This window comes from Carassius gibelio, chromosome A19, assembly GCF_023724105.1.
Source record: "Carassius gibelio isolate Cgi1373 ecotype wild population from Czech Republic chromosome A19, carGib1.2-hapl.c, whole genome shotgun sequence".
Lineage (NCBI taxonomy): Eukaryota > Metazoa > Chordata > Actinopteri > Cypriniformes > Cyprinidae > Carassius > Carassius gibelio.
The window spans coordinates 13,190,365-13,215,066 of record NC_068389.1 but is presented as its reverse complement, the minus strand read 5'-3'; the positions used below and the strand labels follow the sequence as shown (position 1 = coordinate 13,215,066).

Sequence of the window (24,702 nt, the reverse complement as noted above, 5' to 3'; positions counted from 1 at the left end):
TACTGGCCCTCTGCAGGGGCTTTGATGGTGCTCTGAAGTTTCAATTCCCCTAAGTAAGAACCTCAAGCAGTGGTTCTCATTCAGACAACCATTTCACTCGAGTAATGTTTGTTATAATGCGGCGTAGCTGACACAGACACAGGTGCGTGTCACCACAGGGCTTCAGGGTGAAAGCTTGAGTTTAATTTTCACCTTGACTGCTGCTGTTTATGAACACAATAATTGCACCTTCAGTTTTTATAGCACTCTCCGAGACTTTAATTTCCCACGCAGCCATTCTGATTTAAGATGTTTATATATATATATATATATATATATATATATATATATATATACAGAGCTCTCTGAATCGAGATGAAGAGAAAGTCTCTCGCTTATCATTCATATGAGGGTAATCAGCCAACAATCATCTATATGCAATCTCCAAGGACCATTTCAATGAATTTAAAAATAGAAATGTTGAATTTATTGAGTGTAAAATGAGACCCAGATCTATTTACATATATTCATTTAGCAGACCATTTTATTCAAAGTTCTCCTCTGGGCAGACTAAGCCAGCATGGTGTGTTTTAATTCCAGGCTACAATGCAAGTCATTTTGTTTTCTGTATGTAGAAGTACTTTCCCTCCATGCAATACAAAATATCTCTAGTTCTGTTTTCTTCCAGTTGCACTCCATTTTTCAGGCTTCTTTCTTTAGACACGGTTATACCACGGAGTCTGACTGTTTTCCTTAATCTTATTGAAGGGTAAAGGAGCAACAGCTAGAAAAGAGAGAGTCAATAGTTTCTGTTACACCATCAATATTTCTGAGATATAGCATATACTGAGGAATTGAGACAAATCAGGAAGATTATTTATAAAGCAGACCTTTGTTGTATAAGTATTTCTACAATATTTGTAACAAGAGGTTGAATTTGCTGCTTTAGCTATATGGAGTTTACACAAGACTAGATAATGATCTGAAATGTCCTCAGAATTTCAATGCCAATGACATCATGTGATTTCATAGTATTAAATCTATAGTAAGATTATAGCCCCTTACACATATACAGTCTTTTCTAGTAATTTACCAGTAAATTACCATTAAGAGATCATGTGTGAACAGGATCTTTTAAAAAATACTGGTTATGCGCTCTGTGTGAATGCAATTGTAAACTAGATTACCAGTATGAGCACATACGAGTTCAGAACATGCTGATGTAAGACGTCTACTTTGGGCCAATCATAACATTCTGACGCAGATTATGCATTTACTCTGTTAATTTGTGCTGTTAGCGGAAGTCAAAGAAATACCTAAAGTTGCCTAATATGATGTCTCTGGTCCAGAAGCAGCTGAACATTTGACACAAAAGTGAAAACATCAATCCCATATACCCCTCCAAGTTTTCCAGGTGAATGCATGCCTTGACTCTAGGGGTCACTAAAAATCAAGTCAGGAATCTTGGTGTGATTCTGTTTTGTTTCCAGTCAAAACTTGGAGAAACTTGTTCATGCCTTTATCACCAGCAGGGTGGACTTTTGTAATGGGCTCTTCACCGACCTTCCCAAAAAGACCATTAGACAGCTGCAGCTCATCCAGAACGCTGCTGCCAGGATTCTGACTACAACCAGAAAATCTGAGCATATCACACCAGTCCTCAGATCCTTACACTGGCTTCCAGTTACATTTAGGATTGATTTTAAAGTACTTTAAATCATATATAAATCACTCAATGACCTAGGACTGAAATATATTGCAGATATGTTCACTGAATATAAACCTAACAGACCACTCAGATCATTAGGATCGAAATCAGTTGGAAATACTAATGGTTCACACAAAACAAGGGGAGTCCGCCTTTAGTTACTATGACGCCCGCAGCTGGAATCAGCTTCCAGAAGAGATCAGATGTGCTAAAACACTAGTCACATTTAAATCTAAACTCATCTGTTTAGCTGTGCATTTATTGAATGAGCACTGTGCGATGTCCAAAGCAATTGCACTGTATTCTACATATTCACTGTATTTTATGTAAAATCATTTTCTATTCTAACTGTTTTAAATTTATTTTAAATAAGTCTATTTTTAAATCATTTCCAAAGTTTAAAATTTACCATTTTGTACGAAATGTGCTATATAAATAAACTTGCCCTGCCTTGCCTTGCCTTTAATGGTAAAAAGATGAAACGTCCTTGTCTGTGTGAGCAGCGCATTTTTTTGTTTACAAAGTCTAGGGCTGCCCCCTAATAGTTGACTAACCTTTAGTCAATGGTAAGAGACTTAGTCGACAAAAAAATTATTACTTGCTTTATTAGTTTGCCCATGAAGGACAGATCGTTAAAGGCTGGATTATGTGGTAATACAGTACATCCAAATGCTCGCTTATCATTCATCGACCTCATATATGGCTTATCATATGAAATATGTAAGTAGTAGCAACTTTACATGGCCACTCAATCTAATGAAAACCTAGAAAAATGTAGCGTGCTCACAGCATTACAGATGGAGGTGCCGGTGTGGTCACTTGCTCTTAAAATATCTCAAAGACTACAGCCAGTGGCCAACTAGCATGTACTTTCTGCAAAAAAAGACAAAAAAACTCTCCATACCAGCAGATGGCAGTAGTCTGAAGTCATCGTTTTAAAAAAAGTGAAATCATCAGTGCTAGATCAGAAGATAAAAAAAGTAAACAAAGCATCACTTTCTGACCATTTTCATGTCTATCTTGACCGCTATAGATGGGTTCATAATATACTTGCTAATGGCATTGGCATTGTCAGTCCTTGGTCTTAATAGTTGTCCTGGCATTTGTCTTTTATTTTTGTTGTTGTTGTTATCGTTATCAAGCACTGGTTCGTTATGCTGAACAGCTGAACATGCTCAACTATCCAAACACCATCAACACTGGTCCGACTAATGGACAGGACACACCTCAAAAACTAGGCTGACAGACTTTCAACAGCAGCCCATTTTAAAACACAGACCAGACCAAGATGTAATAAAGAAGTAAGGAAATCCAGACAAAGGCCACATTTAGTTGATCTTAAGAGGTCTCCAGACCAAGACCACAAAATTAAGTTTAATTTAACACAACATAATATAGCATGATGCTACTCATTTTTTTGTAGGGAGCAGAAGAGGTCCTTGAGAATGTCAGAAGGGATTCGTTTTTTCTTGAATTTCTGAATTAAGACCAGTGACTGGCTGGCAGGGGACTGAATTGAAAGAAAACAGCTATAAAAACCAACTGTTCACATTCACTTCAAATGTGTAGGTGTCCTGAGAGCCAAGAGCTTGCTTCTCTTGCTTGTGAATAATTTTCTCCTCTGCCAAAAGGCTCTTTCGGAGAAATGCATCGTGAGGTAGCACCATTCGTTCCCAGCCATATCTGATGTGTCTATGCTTGAGAAGCACATGTGAGGGTTGAAGCTGGCAAAGAAAGCAAACATTTGAGCTTCAACAGTTCATGCTCAAACTCCTTGTTGGAGAGCTAGAATTTCTCTTGAGACTCCAGTGCTGATCAACATTAATATGGGGTGTAGTTTTGTCATGAGATATGGATATTGCTGCTTTACCTGATAAATCAATTTTCTTCAGGTGGATTGGGGTGCAACATTTGACAATATAAACACCCCCTTTTTTTCTCCTTTGTTTTTTTTTCGCAGCCAGCGAAAACTGTCATGACTTCCACCCTATGTTTTTCACCCACGACCGCTCGTTTGAGGAGTTCTTTTGCATCTGTATCCAGCTTCTCAACAAAACTTGGAAAGAGATGAGAGCCACTTCTGAAGACTTTAACAAGGTTAGTGTAACCCTTTCGATTGTGACCCTGCACCTTGGTCTAATTCTACATCTTTCATCCTTTTCCTTTTTTTTCCCCATTCTATTTCCCCTGAGTGTTCCGTTTCATTCTCTCATCGTCCCCTCAAATCTTTCTGGTCAACCAATATGGATTTTGACTGGCCAATGCTAGGGTTGTCATGATACCAAAATTTCAGCCGTTAATACCAGTATCAGTAAAATTTGATACCAGTTTCGGTACCATTGCGATATCTAGTATGTTAGTGAAAAAAGCGCTTAAATTTGATATTTAAATTACAGTTTCACAGTTTTAAAAATAAATTACATTATTGGATTAAAAGGGGTATGTATGCTTTACAGTCACTATACAGTATTTTTTCTGTATCGTTTCATTTTAACAACACAATAGACAGTGCAAATTTCACTGTTCACATGCAATTTAGATAAAATCGAAGAATTACTTTACTCGGAATTGAAAAAATTGAAAATGTTTCACTCCATGTGCAATGGCAAGTCTGTTGATAGATTTTTAAGTATTTTTTTGGCCAATCAAGCTCAGTTATTAGACAATAATCACTACTTCACACTACTTGGGAATGCAGGACTCACTGAAGTTAGTCATTTGCAGGTAAAAGAGGCGGTTGAGATTTGCTAGGCTATTTGTGTATTTATGATAATCACACAGCAAACTTGTCTCCTTGTTGGATAAAAGACTGTCTCGTGTAAAGCTGTATATTTGAGCTTAATTAAGATTCATGGACATGAAAACACATTTTTTTAAATATCGCCCTGGAGCATGTCTCTCTGGACACTGTGATTAAATTCATCATCCTTTGTTTTCTCACATGAGCTGAACATCTGAGAAAAACCTGCTCACTTTTGCCCCTTGTCTATATTTCTACCTCATTATAAATAGGCTTTCTAAATATAGAGATAAAACTGCTGTTTAATCTGATGATCAGAACTTCCAATTCTTTCTTTCTGACAGTTGAAGAAGGAGATGGTAAAATGCACTAATCAAAATTTGGGATAATACATAGAAGTGGATCTCTAAATAACAATCCACATAACCATAGATTCTGACATGCATGGAGAACCACTCTATATAGTTTCTTCAGTCATGGCATTAGGAGTTGAGTGCTCATTCCCTTTTCTCCTCCTAAGTCTCGACATCCAAGAGCTGTGTTTACTTGTTGTGTGTGTGCACTGGATACAATCCTGATTGAAGAAGATTGGACCTACCTCTCTGCCCACCTTTGTGTGGGGGCTTAATACACATTGTAATAACTCAGTTTCATTGCTCAGTTGTTGCCTTCTCAAGCAAACTTAACTTTAGCTTTGTATAGTATCTTAACATTTTAAGAGACAGTTGTTAATTACATGTTGCTCTTGTATCCTTCCTGAATAAATAACTCTTTAAGCCTTTAATTCTATAGAATACTCATTTCTAATAAAGAAGGATAAAGTTTATAAAACCTCATCGCTCCGTTTCTGTAATAATATATAATGATTCCAGTTTTCTCAGAGGAGGCAAGTACAGCAGTGCTTTCCCCTAAACAATTTACGAGGCAGCATCTTTTTTTGCCTCCCTTGATCTCATTGCTGTTGAGTTCTTAAAGCACGACTTGAAGCCTGTTTAATATTTTATTTTATTTTGTTATAATATATATATATATATATATATATATATATATATATATATATATATATATATATATATATATATATATATATATATATATGTATATATATGTGTATATATATGTATTAAGTGAGAAGTAATGTACAGGGAAAATATAATTTTATATAAGGTATAATTTAATGTTGTGTGTGTATGCATCTATACACACACACATGTAACTGACTGTGGGTTCTAGCACCCCTGTTCTGTAGATGCTATTGTGTCTTTCAGCAGTGTCTGACATGTGAATTGTCTTCTATTGTCAAGTCCTTCATTTTGTGCTTTTGTCTTGGTGTGTCCAGTCAGACACATGTTAAAATAATTATGAGGCTTCACTATCACCATACAGCATTGATGGACCTCCACCCATGACTGCACCTCAGCATCCTCTGCCTCTTCTCACGAACACTTGCATCTAATTTTGTTATACACGCATGCTATTTTTCTCCTCCCCCACTGTCTCTCTCTCGCTCTCTCTCTCTCTCTCTCTCTTTGTGATAGGCCTGTCACATCTTGTAAATATTGTCTGTCCATCTGTGTGTGTGTGTGTGTGAGAGAGAGGTGTGGAGATGAGAAGAGGGAGGCAGGTCTGCTCTAGCCGATGCTCCTGGGGCAAAAAACAAAACAACGGACGGGTAGTGGTTTGCCTGTTTCCATGGCAACCACATTCCTCCCGCTTCTCTACGATGACATAGAACAGCTATTGTGTGCGTGTGTGTTTTGGTTCATAAACAGCTGTCTTCTCCATCCAATCAGTGCTGACGAAGGCAGCTACGACACCTGACTTAAAATGGCCACTTCGGTGCATCCAAGCGCAGTAGTAGTGATGTAGTGACTCTGTATAATCTAGCACAACCCCCACCCCTCTCCCTTCCAATCTTTCCCTCCTCAGTCGCCCTCCCTTGTATACAAACCACGTGATTCATATTACTAGAAGGCCATTGGCTGAAGCAGCTGTGGGGTCTGGCCAATCAGGCTTAAGCGCTGAAATGGACATAAACTAAGCTGCTTGGAGATGCTTTCAGACTTTAGAGTGCTGATGGGCAAGAACGGCCAGACGAAAGCAAACCTTGGCTAAAGCTTGGTCTGTTTTCATCTGCACACACACAAAACAACCCGGAAACCATCTACCATCTGTTTTTCATCCTTCTGGCCATCTGATTGTCCCTGTATCTGGTCAGGGTTCATCTCTGCTACACTGGGTTGGACCAACGTGGAGCTGCGCTCCCAAACATGGAGGTGACAATGGCATGTGAGTACTGCTGAAGAGATCTTGTCAGGTACATGGAGGAAAATAGGTATAGACTGAATGAAAATGGTGAAGAGACATCTGCAAATTTGCCTGGATGTTGACTAGATACGAGACATGAAACAGACGCACAGATGGGGCAGGCTTTGTGTGAAGCTGCCTGTAGTAATCAGGTTAGAGACAGATTTCAGCTAGCGATTAAAGAGGAAGCGATCCAGAGCAAGAGATCGAACCTACGCTCTCCTCCGTAGCCCAGCCCCTCCTTGGGTACTTATTATGAATGAGCGCTATAATGTTTCTTTTCTCCATCAGTTCTTTTTCCATTGCAAATTGTCCTCCAGGCGCTCTCGTTTCTGTGTGGCTGTTAGTTAAGTTTGCATTATTTCTGCATGCATCCCACGTGTAGGAAGATCAACACTGTCTGTTTGGCATTTTTTGTTTTTACAGGGAAAGCTTGTATTGAGGTTAATCTCTTTTGTATACGACCTTGTCCTTTGTGAATTCTTTGTTGGTTCAGTGTTCAAAGGATTGACCTTTTGTGAATGATCAAAAAAACAATAAATATCACCCCACACTTTTGAATTCTATGATGGGCTGTCATCTACATAGCGTTGATTGATTACAGTAATATCGCAGGTAGCATTTTGTTTTTTCAAAGCATAAATCTGAAAGATCACATAAAGTGAATGATGTTTCGAGATTTTGTTTGGTCGTGCTCAGCATCCGCACCCAATCCTCAGCTCCATAATTCCCTACTTCCCCTTGCAAAGCAAGATTTTTTAAAATAGATTTTTCTTTGTTTTCCCCCATCCTTTCTTTCCTGCCTTCCTCTTCATTCTTTATTCTCCTCTTCTTTTCATATTCGCTATCCTTCCTCCTTTCTGTATTTTCTTCATCTTCTCTTCCATTCACCCATTCTTCCTTTCCCTTTTCTTTCTTCATGTCCTTCATTACTTCCTTCACTTCTTTTCCCTTACTTTCTTTCTTCCTTTCGTTTACTCTGTGTCTTCTCTTCCCTTCTTGCATATATTCTTCCAATCCTTCTTCATTTCTTTCCTTTCTTGTTTTGTCTTCCCTTCTTATATTCGTTCTTTATATCCTTCAATTCATTCTTTTTATTTTCCTTTTCATTCCTTTCCTTTCCTCTTTGTGTTTTTTCTCACACACACACACACACACACACACACACAAACGCTTGTTTTGGTGAAAAGTGAGGACATCCCATAGGCGTAATGGTTTTTATACTGTACAAACTGTATATTCTATCACCCTTCACCAACCCGACCCCTAAACCTAACCCTCAGAGGAAACTTTGTGCATTTTTACTTTCTCTAAAACAACTCATTCTGTATGATTTATAAGCATTTTGAAAAATGGGGACATGGGTTATGTCCTCATAAGTCACCCTCTCCTTGTAATACCTATGTCATACCCATGTCATTATACAGAGTTTTGTCCTGATATGTCACAAAAAAAGCGCACACACACACACACACACACACACACACACACACACACAGACACACACACACACACACACAAAACCAGTGCTACTCTACACTATGAGCTGAGTCTCCTGAGACCTGAAGTGACTTTAATGCATTGCACGCTTTCAGCATGCTTCATGCTGGCCCTTGGTGAAAGAGCTACTCCTGTCTGCTCCTGTCAGTGGAGTGGATGTGTGGCTGGATCCCAAGAGTGTTGAGTGCCACCTGCTGTAGAGTTCTCCAGGACCAGGGAAATATTTTGGATGCTTTTCAGAAACCTGTTATGAAATGTTTACTTGTCAGAGAGCATTTGTGTCTAGACTGTGGCTATGCCGATGTTAGCGCAAGTGGCTTTCACTGTGTGGTCATTCTTTATACTTTTGCAACTAAACTTATGATGCGCCCTAAAACACTGAGCATTCTGCGCGAATGTACTACTGTTTTAAAAAGGCACCATGCCTCTCAACACCTCAGCAAGCATCCAGCAACCTGCTACACAACCCAATGTATCCCTGGCTATGTCAGAAAGAGTGGAAAAGATTCGCTGGACCTTCCTGCTTTTGGTTTCACATTAAATTTGCGACATCTTTTTAATTTTCATCATCCTTTCATCTCTGAGCAGAGTCTAAACGCATCATCCCATTGGGTTGAAGACTTCAGGCCTCTCTCTTTGCATGCATATGCATACACAGTTTTTTTATACTTGTCTACTCTACTTGTTATTCATAAGCTTACCCCCAGAATTTATGTAAAAATGACTCCAGACTGTACTCCATCTAAATTCATCACAGTGTTTCCAGCAAATGATTTTTCCATTAATGATATCTATTTGTTTTCTTTGAAGTAATGCCCATTTCTTTGATGTGAATCATTGTTAACTGTTATAAAAATCGTTAAGGGGGAGGGAATGGCATAATTAGCATGTCAATTGTGGAATGGATAAATGTCCCCTTTTTCTTTTTGTTCCTGATTGCCCTGTTGGGACTACAGACAATACCAAGCAAAATGAATGTGAAGAAGGATGACAGAGACATGTGAAGATATGCTTTCCAGCCTCTGTAAATTGTAAATGTTGTTTTCTGTTCCTTTCCATTTGAGATTTGAAGTCTATAATCTAAACACTATTTGGGTGATTGACAGGTTGTATTTGATGATTCTTGCAATTTTTTTTGTAAAGATTTGAGTGCTGATGTGACTCCCTAGGCTGATGAAGCAGCGTTGACTTTAAAGAACGGTGTCAATAGGAAGGTTTTGAATTTGATTCTAACACCATTTACTCACCAGACATGACACTCATGACGCATGATAAAAGGTATCTTTTCCATCAGAGTTTTTGTAACAACCAGCAAGTTAACAGGTGCTGATTCTGTACTTTATTTGGTGTTAAAAGGGTCTGATGTTTGAATATCATGTTGCGCAACCTTTTTAGCCATACTGAAAGCAACTATGAACTCAACTCAAGAATTGCTTAATATTAATGGATAAGATTATGTACTTTTAGACTCCTTTCTGAGTGTCTGTGTTTTTTTTTTTTTTTTTGCATGTTGTGTCTGATGTGGACAGACAAATTGGAATTTGTCAAATTGTATCAGGTTAGGAATGGTTTAGTGCAAAGTTTATAGAGGAGATAATTCTGTGGCTAATCCCACTGTTCACATGCATAATGTTTCAATGCAGAAGTTCCTGTGTTTATTATGCGTCAAATTCTGGACAACATGTTAGGATCATAAACAAAGTTCATCCTTTTCTAGGCTTTGTTTACAGCAAAGCTGCTCATAAACTTATATCTGACTCCTCTTCCTAATTCAATAAAAAACTCTTCTGATGCGACTGAATAACGGCATTTGCATAATTACAGGTATGAAATAAATATGACTTTTAATTATGTACTGGTGTGAAAAAGAGAGGCATACATGTGAATTCATGATGGATAGCTGTGCGAAGTTGTAATTAAAATAAGACAGGAGTAATAAATCTTGCTGCCCTGATTGGAGGCAGTTTTGATTGGCTGTCTGGAAGAGGGAGGTGAGCAAACTTTTTTTTTTTTTTTTTTTTTTGCATTTTAAATGATTGGTCTGTGCAATCTTAGGCCAGATAGACATCTTTGGACATTACACATTTTTTACATCTTGATGCAAAAGTATTGCAATGCATTAGCATCCATCTTTAACAAACACATACCACTTTCATATTGGATTAGTTTCTCTTTTTCCCCTATTTTTTCTATCTGCTGATGGTTGTTCTTTCACATTTGGAGGCAAATTGGTTTAATTGCACTGTTTATAATCTTACTGTAAAAAAGACAGGAAACCCTAATGATCATGCATCAGTATTTTACTGACTCATGTGACAGTCTAGTTTACAGTTGGTTTATTTGTCTGTTTCTCATTAACGTTTGGCATGTGTACCACAGCCGTTTGCTTTGAATTGGTTGACCCCAACCGGACAAACTGTTTGAAGCTTAAATCAGCCAGAAAATCCATTTATTATCTTTTTTCAGCTGTTCAGTAGCCAGTTTATTGGATATAAAATGATAAAGGTATATAAATATATTTTACGGCACTTAAATTCGATTTTGTTTACTTAGGTTTTCTCAGTGTAATCCAAGATGGCAGTATACGAAAACTTGCTGTTTTTTCTGCCATTTTATATGAGATATTATACCGCTAGGTGTCGTAGCACAACTCTATTCATGGCCTTTAATGTACTGGCACAATCCCACGAGCCCACTCACTTTCTAAAGATATTCAGAAACACTTTATTATTAAGATTAATTCCTCATTTGTTGTTCTTGAGGGAAGCAATAGATTTGTACAATGGCGTTGTAGGTTTGACATTCAAAAACATTAAATCAAAAGCATTAAAGCGCTTATGTATAAATTTAAATCTAAATATATAGTCCAATGCAGAATAAGTGTGCTTTAAATGTTTGAACTCTGAAGCGCACAAATACATACACATTAATTCTTCCCCACTGTATGCCACTCTGTATTATCTGCAGGCCGACACACAGTGGGCGGGTTCATTCTGTGCATTTAGATCCTCTGGAGAGGAGAGGCGAGAAAAAGACAATAAGGATGGCAGGGCAGTTGAAGAGTCGCACACTTCTTAGCGAGGCTGTGACACACTTAGTGCGTTTGTCTAAAAAAAGGTCAATTTCGGCTTTATTCACAAATATCACCGCCCCCCACATCAGCAGCTGAAATTCCACTGTTCCCCCGTATCACCTCATCCTCACGAATAAAAGGTCTGCTTCTATTTCAGCCATCACGACTTGATTTAAAGAGGCTGATAGAAGGAAGTGAGAAGAGCGCCTTGGTTTAATTAATTCTGAACCGTGTAAAATCGTCAAATGTGTTCAGAAAATTGCTTCCCCCGCCATAAGGGATTGTTTCAAGTGGAGACGTTTGCTTCTTCATCCCCCACCTGCAGCTGTCAAAAACCCCTCCCCTTTAAACGCTTCTGTCCTGTTCGAATGGAGCCGTCTCGGGTTTATTCCACCAGCCATCACTCCTCTCATTCTTCAAGTAGTGAAGACCCAGTCGTATCACTAATTAAACCTCATCCAATCCTGCTGCGGGAGCCAACGGCACCTGCTTCTTTGGATGACTGGGAGGCGTTGCATGCATGAATAGCAACTGGACTTGGTTCCAGCTTCTCAACTCATCCGTTACTGTGCTCCCCAGCTAATCACAGCATGTGATCTGTAGCCTAAAGATTTCAAGATGTGATGTTTGTGATTTCGATATTCATGCATCACTGGGAAAGCTGTGGCTCTACAGCAGCTGGGCATTTCTGTATCTGAGGATGAAGGAAAGCTGTCTGCTTTTGCTGCATATGGGTGAATTGTTGTGTCATGGTCCGTTGCTGGCTGTCACTTCTGTTTGTTTGCATTTGATTCTTTGACAAACAGCAATTTCCAAGACAGCTGTTGTGACTCCACATGAAGAGCTTCTTCAAAGCAACTTACGTGTGCTGTTTAGTGATGGAACCAATTCCTGTGAGAACAAACAAAGCCTCAAGACTTTCATACTCTAGACATTATAATGTATTTAACATGTAAATGTTAACGTCTTAACTGTATGCATGACTCATACCCTATAAGTCGGATCCCCCCAAAGTGTTGCACTTGACTTGTAATCTTATAGCTTGTGCTGAAGCTCATCTGTAATATCCCTTGTCCTGTTTTTTATTTTATAAATCAGAAGGGTTTGGTTGAAGTGTGTTGCAATTCAGAGAAAACTGAGCATGAAAACTGATTTTAGATCAATCAAAAGCTCAAGACTCTAAAGCACTGTTTCATTGTTGGCATTTACAGTTTTGAATTTTGTAGGACAGTAATTAAAGAAGCATTAGGGAATCTCATTTAAGATGCATGTACAGTAGTGTATTAACTGATCTTTGTTCAAGGATGTGACGTATCAACAGTTTCTAAAAAGCTTCTCATTTGGAGTTTAATAAGCATGTGCTTAACAGTAATGTGATTATGCAAAATATATTGTAAATGCTTTTGTGAGAAAGGGATTGCTAATAACATTAATGCATTGAATTATCTTCCCTGTGTATGTGTGTGTGCATTTTGTGCATTAATTCTACACCCAAGACTCTTCTTTATATAGATTGTGATTCTATATTTTTTTTTCATTCACAAGAGCAGCATTCACTCTTTTCCTTGTCCAAGCCTCGCGTTTTACCTCATCTATTCTGAAACATTTTCTCTAAGAATGTAGACCGTACAATACTGGTCGAAATGTTGTTTTTGACTCCAAAACTAATTTCAGGCATGTAAGGGTTTTAAAATCAGGATCATACAAAAAGCACAAGGTCAGATATACTCACCTTGTGCTGTCATAATGCTGAACTGTTTCAGTTAAAGGTCTGAACTTTTGTCTTTGTCTGATTCAAAAGCTGGAGCCAAATAAAAGCAGGACATTATGAGGACTGTAGTGTCTTCCTGGATGCGTAAAATGATGTCCTAAATGATGAACTCTGTGTTTATATACTATAGGTGATGCAGGTGGTGAAGGAACAGATCACTCGTGCTCTCACGATCAAGCCTAACTCTCTGGATCAGTTTAAAAGTCGTCTGCAAAATCTGAGCTACACCGAGATTCTCAAACTGCGCCAATCCGAGAGAATGAACCAGGAGGATTTCCAATCCCGGCCCATCCTGTGAGTCACTGGAAACTCTTCAATTATTTGAAGCACTCATTTCCCACAATCACTCACCCAGTTTTGGTCCATGTGTACTGCACCTGTGTCCCACTCATGATTGAAAACAAGCCAATTGCAATAACAGCAATGAATATAACACTATAGTTCCTAACTCATTAAACTAAGAGGAGTCTTCATTACATATATTACCACTGCATTACAGTAGTAATTTGAGCTGGAATGTACAATCTCAGAGAACATTCTGTAAAATCCATATGTAAAATAACAGTCAAATGGAAAAGTCTGTGTTGTTACTTCCAGAGCTTGTTAAACAACCATGTGTGAACTGAAATGTTGGAAATATCACATGCTCTATCTATGTGAAATATGTAACATTTGTTCAGTCTATTCACTATAATAGGTTTTTGACTGAAAAAAACAAGGCTCCCACACTTTTTGAATAATGATTTTTCCAAAAAAAAAAAATTTTTTTTTATACAGTATTCACAGCTTTAATTAAAATAATGTTGGACTCCCAAAAATCAGTTTTTGTAATCTGACAAGATTGAATGTAAAAAATAAAATAAAAATAAAAACCAGATAAGCCCATTTGTTTTCACAGAGTGTGAACAGAATATTGTTTTCTCATGAATTACTTAATAGCATTAGCATTAACATCAGGGAGGCCTTTAAATGCTAATTAATGTTGCAAAATTCTGTTTTAGATGTAAAGCAGCACAGTCAATTTGGCAGTAGTGTTAGCAAAACCTCAAGATAAAAGAAAGTTTGTCTGGCTCTTACTAAAGAACTGTCTAAAGACAAAGTCTTTCCTTGCGTTAACTGCCAGTAAAGTGTTGTATTTTACACTGCATTTGTGTGATCCTCTGCTGTGTCTCCAGGGAGCTTAGGGAGAAAATCCAGCCAGAGATCATGGAGTTGATCAAACAGCAACGCCTCAATCGTTTGTGTGAGGGCACCTGCTTCAGGAAGATCAGCAGCCGAAGGAGACAGGGTAAGAAACACACACACTGAGCATGAGGGTTAGTTTTGTTCTTTTTGTAAACGGTTTTTATTCCATAAAGATTCCAAGTACTTTTAGGAATAAAAGATTCAAAGCTGCCTCTTTCTTGTTAATCCAAGTTTCTGTCCTAACCAGCAGCTATAGGCAACACTACATTTTGTCTACTGCTTGATTTCTGTTCCTGCATGTCTAAAGCCCTGGCCATACAGAAAATGCATTGAGATAGATACAATTCTGTTCAGGGCTTGAGATTGTGACCGTTTTGGTCATATATGCTCCCGAAATGTAATCTGTGCGACCCCATCTTGCCTCTGTATATTGCTTTTATAAGGAACAAATCAGTGCAGTGCTGCTTTGTTTACAGCGGTAACCAAGGAAATGCTCTATCGCTGCTGTTCCATAAGCTCCAGCTGCTGTCATGTGTGTGTATTAATCTTTGTTTTCATTCAGACCATCTGCTGTTTTTGTTTCGTGCAGATGTTTTATGTAGCATAATTCAGAGAGTCAAGACCTGTTTTTGATTCAGATTTTGAAATAATACATTCAAATTTGCATCTGAAACAGCATCTTTGTTTGGATCATGATTAAAATCCTGTGGTTGTCTCTAATTTTAAATGGCTACTGATACAGACTGTAATAGACCAAACAAAAGTCTTGTTTATTTTATTGTCTTTCACTTAAAAAAATAAAGAAAAATAAAATTTAATCTGCTATGAGAATCCGCTTAATCGCTTCTAAAACATTAGCAATCGGAATGAAAGATCGATGCATGACTAACAAGAAATTCCAGGCCAAGTGTGTGGAAAAAGAAGCGTTTGGTAGTGTTTAAGCTACAAAAAAAAAGGAAAAACAATGTGCTTGTGGTACTTTTAACTGTGAGTCCAGGCAATATCATTTATTTTATGACATTTCCTAAAGCCAAACAAAACCCAGCAAAATTTCACTAAGCATTCAACCACACAATCCCAATGAAGACAAAAATGGCATTTTCTGGTTGTAATACACTTAAGTTAAAATTTTATGCTTCTCCAACTTGAATTTTGATCTGTAAACCCTTGCTTCTAGTTACCCACCATATTTACTTTAAAATCTTTTATATATCCCTGTGGGAAAAGATTTTCACACTGACAGCTATCATTGTGAGACAGTGAGCAACTCTGTTTGTTTGTTTGAGGGAGCAACAGTAAGTAATGGGGCTGGGCTTAGCGATAGCTCAATTGGAGGTTGTGATGCTCCTTAATATTCAGTGGGTACTCCTAACTTTGGGTGCACCAGTTCTACCGAGTAAAAATGTTAATTTCGACCCCTGTAAACTTTGTCGAGACTGAAACTGATTAAACTTTGTCGAGACTGAGAGAGTTTTATTGTGGTAGTAGAGAAACATAGAATATTGCATAACATATCCCTCAGGGTTCCCTAGGGAGAACCATAAAAAAGAATCCTGTTTGGTGAACCAGCATAGAAATGAATGAAGATATGAGGTGTGTTCTTAGCACGCAAACAATATGAATTTGTCCTCATTGTTCTGAACATGTTTCTGTGATGTAACAGGATTTTCACCTTCAGTTTCTTCTTAAAATGTGCTTGTTGCTTGAATTGTGTCTGATTAATACACAGTAAAAGTGTTTTCCTCTTCAAAGCGAATTAACTTTCAGCGGGACGGTTTTAAACACATCAGCTCTGTTTGAGTGTTTAGTTTACTGGAGTCTAGCACAACTTTCTCGTTCTCATCTTAAGTTTGTGACCTGAATGGGGTTATTCAGTTGTAGCTTTTATTGGGGACCTCTACTGTGCTGCTTCTCATTCACAGACAGAACTTTGGAATTATAGGACTTTACCAAGATTTTTATTGGTCTCAATAATTTTTCAATTGCATTTCAGTCATCTCACAGTATAGTGAAGTAATATTAAAATGTCTTACAGGATAGCTTTATTCCAACTATCTTCAACACACTCTGACATTTTATATGTTCTGTGTATATTTTTATGAGTGCTATTATTAAACCGACAGCATGATTTAGCAAGCCTAGTCCGTTGCTGAGAGAACGGAAGTATGGAGCCAATTTCAAACAAGTGCTGAGTGGTGGGAGTGAGAAAGCTTACGCCGCAGATTGGAGAGTTGAAAGATCGTCCAATGTAATATCACTCTTTACACAGGCTGACTGAAGAGGAGGGCTGTCTGCCGAGCTCAGAGGGAGGCTTTGTCACTTAGCCTGGATAATTTAACACTCTTCACACTTCTACAGGATTAGATGATTCTGAGACTAGACACCTTGTCTCACTCTTGCTCACTGTCTGCCTGCCTCTCTCTTTCTTCCTTTCTCTCTCTCTTAGGGTCCCCACTTTCCCACTAAATCTCTCGTTATTGCTTTCTCTCTCTTTTTTATTAATTTGAGATTTTTTTTTTTTTTTTACACTTTGCCAGATTCATTGCCTTCATTTTCTACAAATCTTTGCTCATAATAAACTATTCAATTATCTGCCCAAGGCTGATGGCACCCTCATTATTTGACTGACAATTACACATGTGCATTATACATGTGATTAAATCATTATTTGCCAGTGGTTTCTGTGGCTCATGTTGCCTCAGTGCAAAAAGTTTAAGCATAGTTCAGCTTTATGCAACAAAATGAAGCTGTGACTACCAAGAGTGCAGACACCGTTGTACTTTTGTACACAAAGTTGCAATTTGATCAAATTAGTGTTGGGAATGTTTGGATTTTGAAATGTTGTGTTTCCAAACTCGAAGTATTTCAGTTATGCTGCATTCCAGGAAACTCATAATTCCATTAGTTTTTTTTTCAAATGGAATGGCGCTTGACCTTGTGATTATAACGGTGGTTATTATCGAGTAGGAAGTGAGAAATTCCAAATTCCAAGTTGTCTAGGGTTGGATAATTATGGTGGCTTTGTGTGGTTTGTGCTTTCTGTGGGGAACCTCATTCAAGAATCAATCAAATATAGAACCTATATCTCCAGTAACAAATACTGTCTACTCCCTAGTAGTAACCAGGAGTTCAGTGACTGATTGTTGTCAGTGTGTATGTCCCATATGAAATAGCATTGGATATTTACTTTTACCCATTTCCACATGTTTGTGGTATCCTGCAGTATATTGTATATGAAGATGTTCATAGCAGAAATAGATGTTCTGTTTTTCATCAACTGTTATAGTAACCTTTGTGATAAAGTCATTACTTGTCAGTCAAGTCTGAATTACATTTCAATAGCACACTCCATGACATTCAGATATGTTCTGCTCTCTAATACAACCTTTACAATGAGGTTCCCCACAGGAAGCACCAACCACATGAAGCCACCACTATTCAGGTATCTTTAACATAATCCAATGTTAGAAGATTTCTTTTATCCGCACACAACCAACCTTTTCAGCAAGCTTTGAAGGATTGCTCTTATTTGACAGAATGAAGTAGCACCTGTGGCTTTTGACTGTGACAGGTGCTACATTGACATTTGTATTCCCTATTGTCCCCCCATAGCAGAGCTCTCTCCTCATGGTGTACAAAATGAGCAGTCCAGTTCCCACCTTCAGTTTTATGTACTGACGAGGTTGCCTGAGGATGAGTTTTCCAAATAATGTTAAATTGAATCCTCCTTTGCCGTTAATTCTCTGAAACATTTCAGATTTTATTCTGGGTTTTTTTTTAGACCAGGAACGATCCTTCTTCTGGAAGGCCACCTACCTTAAGAATCTAGCTCCAACCCTGGTTAAAAACATCTGAACTGGCTAACCAAAGTCTTCAGGATTCAGAATTACAGGTTTAGATTTGGAGCAGACTGGAGCTAAATTGTATTAAGGAAGCAGGGCCATGAGAAAGGAAAAAAAAACAGTATTCAACTTGAAGTTATTGAGATTTAAAGTTCTTAGTCCTAGATTCAGATTTAGATGCATGCACATGTTAGCTGAAGGGAGGGCACCAGAGCACTAGTGTTCATCAGGCTTCTCTTAATAAATAAAAATGACTTATTTCCTCATCAACATTGTTCCTTCTGTCTCTTGACTTGTGTGTGTCACCAAATAGAATAGAAAGACAGCAAAGCCATCTACAAAGGAAGCCCCTTTTTCATCATGCACGTGACACTGCATGCATATTAAACCATTCTGCACATATCTGTTCTGATATCTCACAATGGGCTCACAGATGGCTGTTAGCTGCAGTGTCTGCTGGTTGTTCATTGCACATTTGTAGTGGTGGATAAACAGCCTATTGAGCTGGCTTGTTGGTAAGCTGAAGGTATTGAATTGTGCAGTGATAAAGCGGTTTACTGCACCCTCTTTATCTCTTTGTCTTTGTGTTTATATGCCTGAAGTGCCACCCTGCAGGACACTCTTTCATCCCACAATGTTTTTTATTCTGCCAAACTGCTATTCCCAGTAATTAGGATTTGGATTCAGGTACTAGGGTCAAGTGCCAGCCATGGCCTTCTAGTCTATATGTGAACAGTCCTGGCAGTGATCACTCGTGCCTGCTTTCGCCGGGGCACAGAAAGTGTCAGGAGGAGATTGGGAGACAATTTGCCAGTCATGGCTTTGCCCAATCCACAAGTAAAGGCCAAAGAATATTAAGTATTGTACTAGAATGAAAGATAACATGCTAGCATTACATTGTGGAACAGTGACCCACTGGTATGCTTCTTTGCAGACAAGTTCTGGTACTGTCGACTGTCGCCCAATCATAAAGTTCTCCACTATGGGGATCTGGAGGAGAGCCCTCAGGGAGAGGTAGCCCATGAATCGCTACAGGACAAACGTGAGTACAGCCTGAATACTGACCATGGTATAGTGGCTTCACTTTATAAAGATGGGCTTAATATGGCCACACCCTTATTAATTATTCTTTGTTTCCTGTGGCAGTTCCTGTGGCTGATATCAAAGCAGTTGTCACTGGTAAAGACTGTCCACACATGAAGGAAAAGGGAGCTCTGAAGCAGAACAAGGTGAGTCCTTTTGTGTGTGCTTGATGGCAGAGAGCAAAAAATGCTCTTGAATATCAAAAGATCACATTTTCCTTTGATGCTCTGGTGTGTAGCTTGGTGACAAATGATGCATTAGTTATGCCTAGTAGCTCTGTGAGTAATGATCATCAGCTCACTTCAGTTTCAAAGTCACCCTTTCTTCTTCCCATAGAACAAAGCAGGCAATGTCAAATTTATGCCACAACTGTAAAAAAAAAATTCTCCCTGTTGACGAAATTGATTAAACTTGAAGACAGGATATCAAGTAAAACTGGAGCTTTCTGGCACACCCAAAAGGTTGTTGTATCCCCCTAGTCCTGGTGACACTGACTCTAAAAAAATATCTGCATCAACATTGTTTTTGTCCTTTCTTTGAGCAAGATTTATCTTGATAGGAATTTGACTCGGAAAATCACTTCCTTCATCAACTGCTGAAAAGGAGATTGTTCTCTTTCTATTGTCTCGATTGTCTGTAATCTCATCTCTTCATGGAGTAGCAGGAAGATGCTGTGGGCAGAATGTGAGCGGTCAGAAATGTTTGTCTGCTCTCATTTTGGATGTGATGATGTAGCTCTCATCCAATGATCCTTTACGCCAGTTGGATGATCCAATTTCATCCCGTTTTTTTTTAGGTTAGTTGACCCAAATAAGACAATTAGATGATGTGAGGGCTGATTCTGTGAAGGCTGAGAAGCACCACTAATGCCTCAGTGTTTGCCACAAATGTACATCCTTTTCTGTGCTTATAATTTTATTTACCACCCTAGACAGGTCTCTAGAAAGGTCAGGTGGTCTGAAAAGTCTTGATAATGTCTGGGTATACACATTTCAAATATGCCACAGAGAGGATTAGTTTGTAGGCCAGTTGAACCTCTTCTTACCTGAATTGGTGATATTTTTTTTTTTTTTTTTTTTTTGCTTGCATCTCCAAAATTTTGACAGGCATTTGCAAGTGCCAAATGCATAGATACCCTTTCTGACAGCTACTCCACAAACTCCATGTCGAGTCAATGAGAATTTATAAAGTATTTTGTTACTTCAAACCTTGATGCACTTCCGGTGCTGATCATACTACTGCTGTCTGTTGGTGCCCAGCAGGAGAGGCCTGTATACATACACACACACCAGATTGGACCATCTGCTGTTGTAATATGTTTGCAGAAGATCTGCAAAAGTCACGCAATATGAGGCATACAGACACAACAGCCCCATTAGCATTTGTCAGACTGTGTCAATTCTCTTTCCTTCTTTAGGAGTTGCTGGAGCTGGCTTTCTCTGTCCTCTATGAATCTGATGAGTATCTAAACTTCATTGCCCCTGACAAGCATGAGGTGAGCAAACGTCAACGCTATCAACAAAGTGGTAGCTGTTGTCCATCTTTGGTGCGATTTGGACTTTGTGCATGCTGTGGTTTAATGTCATATTTTCTGGCCAATTTTCAGTACTGCGTGTGGACAGATGGGCTGAATGCACTGCTGGGGAAGGAGATGACCAGTGAGTTCACTCGCTCAGACATGGACACTCTTCTCAACATGGAAATGAAGCTCCGCCTCCTGGACTTGGAGAACATCCAAATCCCTGAAGTTCCTCCCCCAATCCCCAAAGAGCCAAGCAATTATGACTTTGTATATGACTGCAACTAATTCCCTTTCACTGGACTGACTGATTGTTCCAAAATGAATACTGGAAGAAGGACTTTTACAAAAAGTTAAAGAAAAAAAATGGACATCTCTTTCCTGCTAAAACTTGGCTCTCTAATGCACCTAATCATAATGGATTTGCTGAACATAATGGTCTTTTCTTGCCAGGCCTATAAACCATCTGGTCTGGTTGAAGAACCATCACAAACTGGTCCTCAGGTCCTAAACCACTCTACTCTTTTGGCAGTCATTTCGAGACATCTCTTTGTACGGTTACATTCCTTAAACAGCCCACCTGCTCTGGCTTAAAAATGGTTATGTGTCAAGAATTTTTGTCCCATCATAATTTCTGGCTGTTCGGAGTGGGATGCTCCCTGTAGAGTGTGCAAAATGTCTAGGGGACTGTGGCATGTAGCACTCACTGTAGTATGTTTCTCACTCCAACAAGCGGCAGCTATATTGCTAGCAGAGTCCAAGTTTGTTCTTAATGATTTCTCCAAGTATCCCATTCATGCCTCTTATACTTGTAGACTGTTAAATTAAATAGGCAGCTTCATGCAAGAGGTTGCCTCTTTTGTCTTAAACCATACCTGCTTTGTGCATACATTACACTTTTGTCTGACTGTAATGCAGGTGTGTAGATATAGCTCCTTCCTTCACTTTACATCAACTAGACTCATGGCAGACTGCTGTAACATTCCAAAGCAATATTGAGCTTCTGTTTTGTAAGCTGGTATAAACTTTTGTGATATTTGTGATTGCTGCCAAGTAGTCAGTATTATACATCTTGAGTATGTTTATTAAGGAATTTTATTTTCAGGGGCATCAAATTTCATTTGAACTTCCATGATTCATTTAATTTAAGATTGTGGGTATTATGATTTTTTTTCACCCCTCATGTTTGTTATAGGTTTAAGAATGCCAACATCCTGCTGTTTACATTAAAGATTGATTCTAATTCAGTTTTAAGTTTCAGCATTCCTTTATCAAGTTGTCTTTACATTGCCTTATAATCTTTTGGTGTCCAGTCCTGCTTCAAAACACCTGCCTGGGAGTTTCTACTTATCTTGAAAACCTTAGGGCCTTTTGCACTGCCGGAACCTTTACATAGTACCAGAACTAATTGTGGAACTACACACTTGTGAGATTTTAGTACTGGACCTCCTGGACTACCAAATTAATTCCTACTCTGGAGCAGGGTCTAACCAGCACAACTCTTACTACCCGTGACGTAACTACACATAGATTGGCCAGACGCGTTTGAAAATGGCTTCACCCGCCATAATTTAAAACGCTGTGTAAACATACTTTAAACATTGTGTCAACTTATTTTGCAAAGATGATGAACAGCGATAGATGGACGGATGCTGAAGTGCAGGCACTTGTAGCAAATGTACCATTGCCAGTTGTAGTTGAAGATTTTTAGTCCTCCTTTCCATTCTTTCAATCGCTTTATGTTTACGTCTATGTCCATGTCCATTATTGTGAAACCCGCGAGACACAACAAAAACAAAGCTCCAATCACAGAGTCCTCCATCTTCCTGTTGTTAATGTTGTTGTTTGTTTGTTTTTGTACACCGCGCACAAATTACATCGCTGTCGACTCGACGGGCTTGCGTCACTTTACTAGTACACACCGTCAGTGCGAATGCAACATTTTAAATGGTACTGGGAAATGGTTTGCAGAACATCGTCCCAGTACTTTAGTACTGTACATTTAGTTCTGGAACTAAAGCAGTGTGAAAGGCCCTCTTGATTACCTGGTTTAAGTATGTTCGAAGCTCAATCGTCAACATTTGACTGCATCCTAAAAAAAAGTATTTCCTTAATACCCCATCTAGTACTTGTACTTATCTGAGCAATGTCTGAAACTTTGTATTACGATTGTGATGAATCGCTTGTTGTATTCCTCAATTGTAAATTGCTGTGTATAAAAGCATTGGCTAAATGAATAAATGTAAATGGAAGGTGGCCCTCAAGGAACAGAACACTCTTCATTTATATATACTATACATTTCCTTGTATCGTATATTTTTCCGAAAATATTCTGTATGAGTTTGTGGGAACCACCTTCAATGAGTAGTGATATCCAGGAGATGTGTGTACACCCTTTTTCCTCTCCTGTTACACAATTAAGAAAGTGGATTGCTACTCACAAGCAAAGACACTGGCCATCACAGCTTTCTGCATTAAATGATTGACTCTGAGCTGACTCAAGAGCATCCCAGAGTGTTCTTTACAGCTCTGTGTGGTAATAACAGGGCCAAAATGGCAATAATCTGCAGTCTGCTGGTCTGTAACTCCAGCATTTATATGGCCTTTCTCCTCCTCACTGCCATCACTACTTTCTGAAACACCTGATTTAAACTAACAATTCTCCTATGTTAACATGCAGCTCAAGTTGTCTTTGAATGTCTAGAAAAGTTCTATTCTTGAATCTGATCTCTTCATTATTCATTGTTCTAAAAGCCCATTTTACAAAGTAGCATTTAAGTCAAAGCATCAAGTTAAAACTACTTCACAAAGTGTTCCATTTAAAATACAATGTGTTTACTCGCACTTCCATATTGTCTGTTCAATTTTGCAACAATGAAAAGACTAATAATTGTGCTGCTCTCTGCTGAGAAATGAAGTTCCATGAATGTGTGAGCTACTGTAGCAGTGACTTAACCTGAATAAAGGGACTAGCGGAAGGCTCAGAGGAACACCTTAGCAAGTGGACAACTGTATTTTGTAATCTTAATTCACAGGCCCTTATTTGGCCACTTTATGGAAAAGTCTGCAGCAGGTTCTGCAACACTTAAGAGAAGTCTCTGGGATCTTCATCTTGTAGACAAAAATGTAAAAAAACATCGACAAAGAAAGGAAAAATTAGAACAGAATATTATGGATGGATTATTTTACATTTTAGATGTTATGCTGGCTGAAAATGTCTTACAGGCTTTCCAAGGTTTGTATGAAGGGGGAAACTTAACCTACACATATTAAATTGCCTGCTTGTGTATTTAACTTGATAAACTATTTCATAATAATGCCAGGACTGGAAATGGGCAGTGAACATCTCAAATGGTATCATGAGAATATATTACATGAAACATTGACTGTGACGTCTCAATGGCTTTAAAATTTCTAACAAAAATCCTCTTTAATTTTGAAATACAGTTCAAATATTTTCAAATTGGTAAGCTATTTGGAATATAAATGTAATGACTAAAGTATAATTTCGGGAGAGAAAACAAAAAAAAAAACATGTATGGCCAGTACGGGGATCGAACCCGCGACCTTGGCGTTATTAGCACCACGCTCTAACCAACTGAGCTAACCGGCCTATTGAAAAAATTAACTATACGGTCTCTCTAAACAAGGGATTATTCACTGCACTGTGACTTTTTAAATTTTACGTTACTCGCCGATATTTATTGGCGTTGGTCCAAAGTACATCTGACTTTCTGTTTAATAAAGATTAATAATAATCTCTTTCCAAAGTGTAATTTACATAACGATATTATTTCAACAAGTGGTGACTGAAGCATCAGAAAGAAAAATAGCCAACAAAAGCAATAAAAAGCAATAAAAGTTTTCCACATGATTCGTACACTAACAAGTCTTCTGAAATCATATGATAGTAAACTGCGAGGAACAGATCAAATTTACAAATTTAAGTAGTTATTTATGATAATGATTATAATGCACGCCTTCTTGAGAGAAGT

At 38.4% G+C, this 24,702-nt stretch overlaps 1 protein-coding gene and 1 non-coding gene across 9 annotated transcripts in view; one reads left to right on the top strand and one right to left on the bottom strand.

Annotated features, from left to right (window-relative positions):
* The window catches only part of LOC127935183 (engulfment and cell motility protein 1), an 82,157-nt gene extending 60,203 nt beyond the window's left edge, over window positions 1-21,954 (top strand). For 7 of the 8 annotated variants that reach the window (XM_052532831.1, XM_052532826.1, XM_052532827.1 and 4 more), the window contains 7 exons: window positions 3,648-3,784; window positions 13,209-13,372; window positions 14,254-14,366; window positions 19,040-19,147; window positions 19,252-19,334; window positions 20,606-20,683; window positions 20,795-21,954. In XM_052532831.1, the coding sequence (XP_052388791.1) occupies window positions 3,648-3,784; window positions 13,209-13,372; window positions 14,254-14,366; window positions 19,040-19,147; window positions 19,252-19,334; window positions 20,606-20,683; window positions 20,795-20,995 (884 nt within the window). In that variant the 3' untranslated portion in view covers window positions 20,996-21,954. Of the gene's footprint in view, window positions 1-3,647; window positions 3,785-6,490; window positions 6,717-13,208; window positions 13,373-14,253; window positions 14,367-19,039; window positions 19,148-19,251; window positions 19,335-20,605; window positions 20,684-20,794 lie in introns of those variants that run through there. The other variant, XM_052532833.1, reaches the window with a different exon arrangement.
* Window positions 21,955-24,246: 2,292 nt separating this feature from the next.
* trnai-aau (transfer RNA isoleucine (anticodon AAU)) lies at window positions 24,247-24,320 on the bottom strand. Its single transcript has one exon. It is a non-coding gene; the product is annotated as a tRNA-Ile (tRNA).
* Window positions 24,321-24,702: the final 382 nt, after the last annotated feature.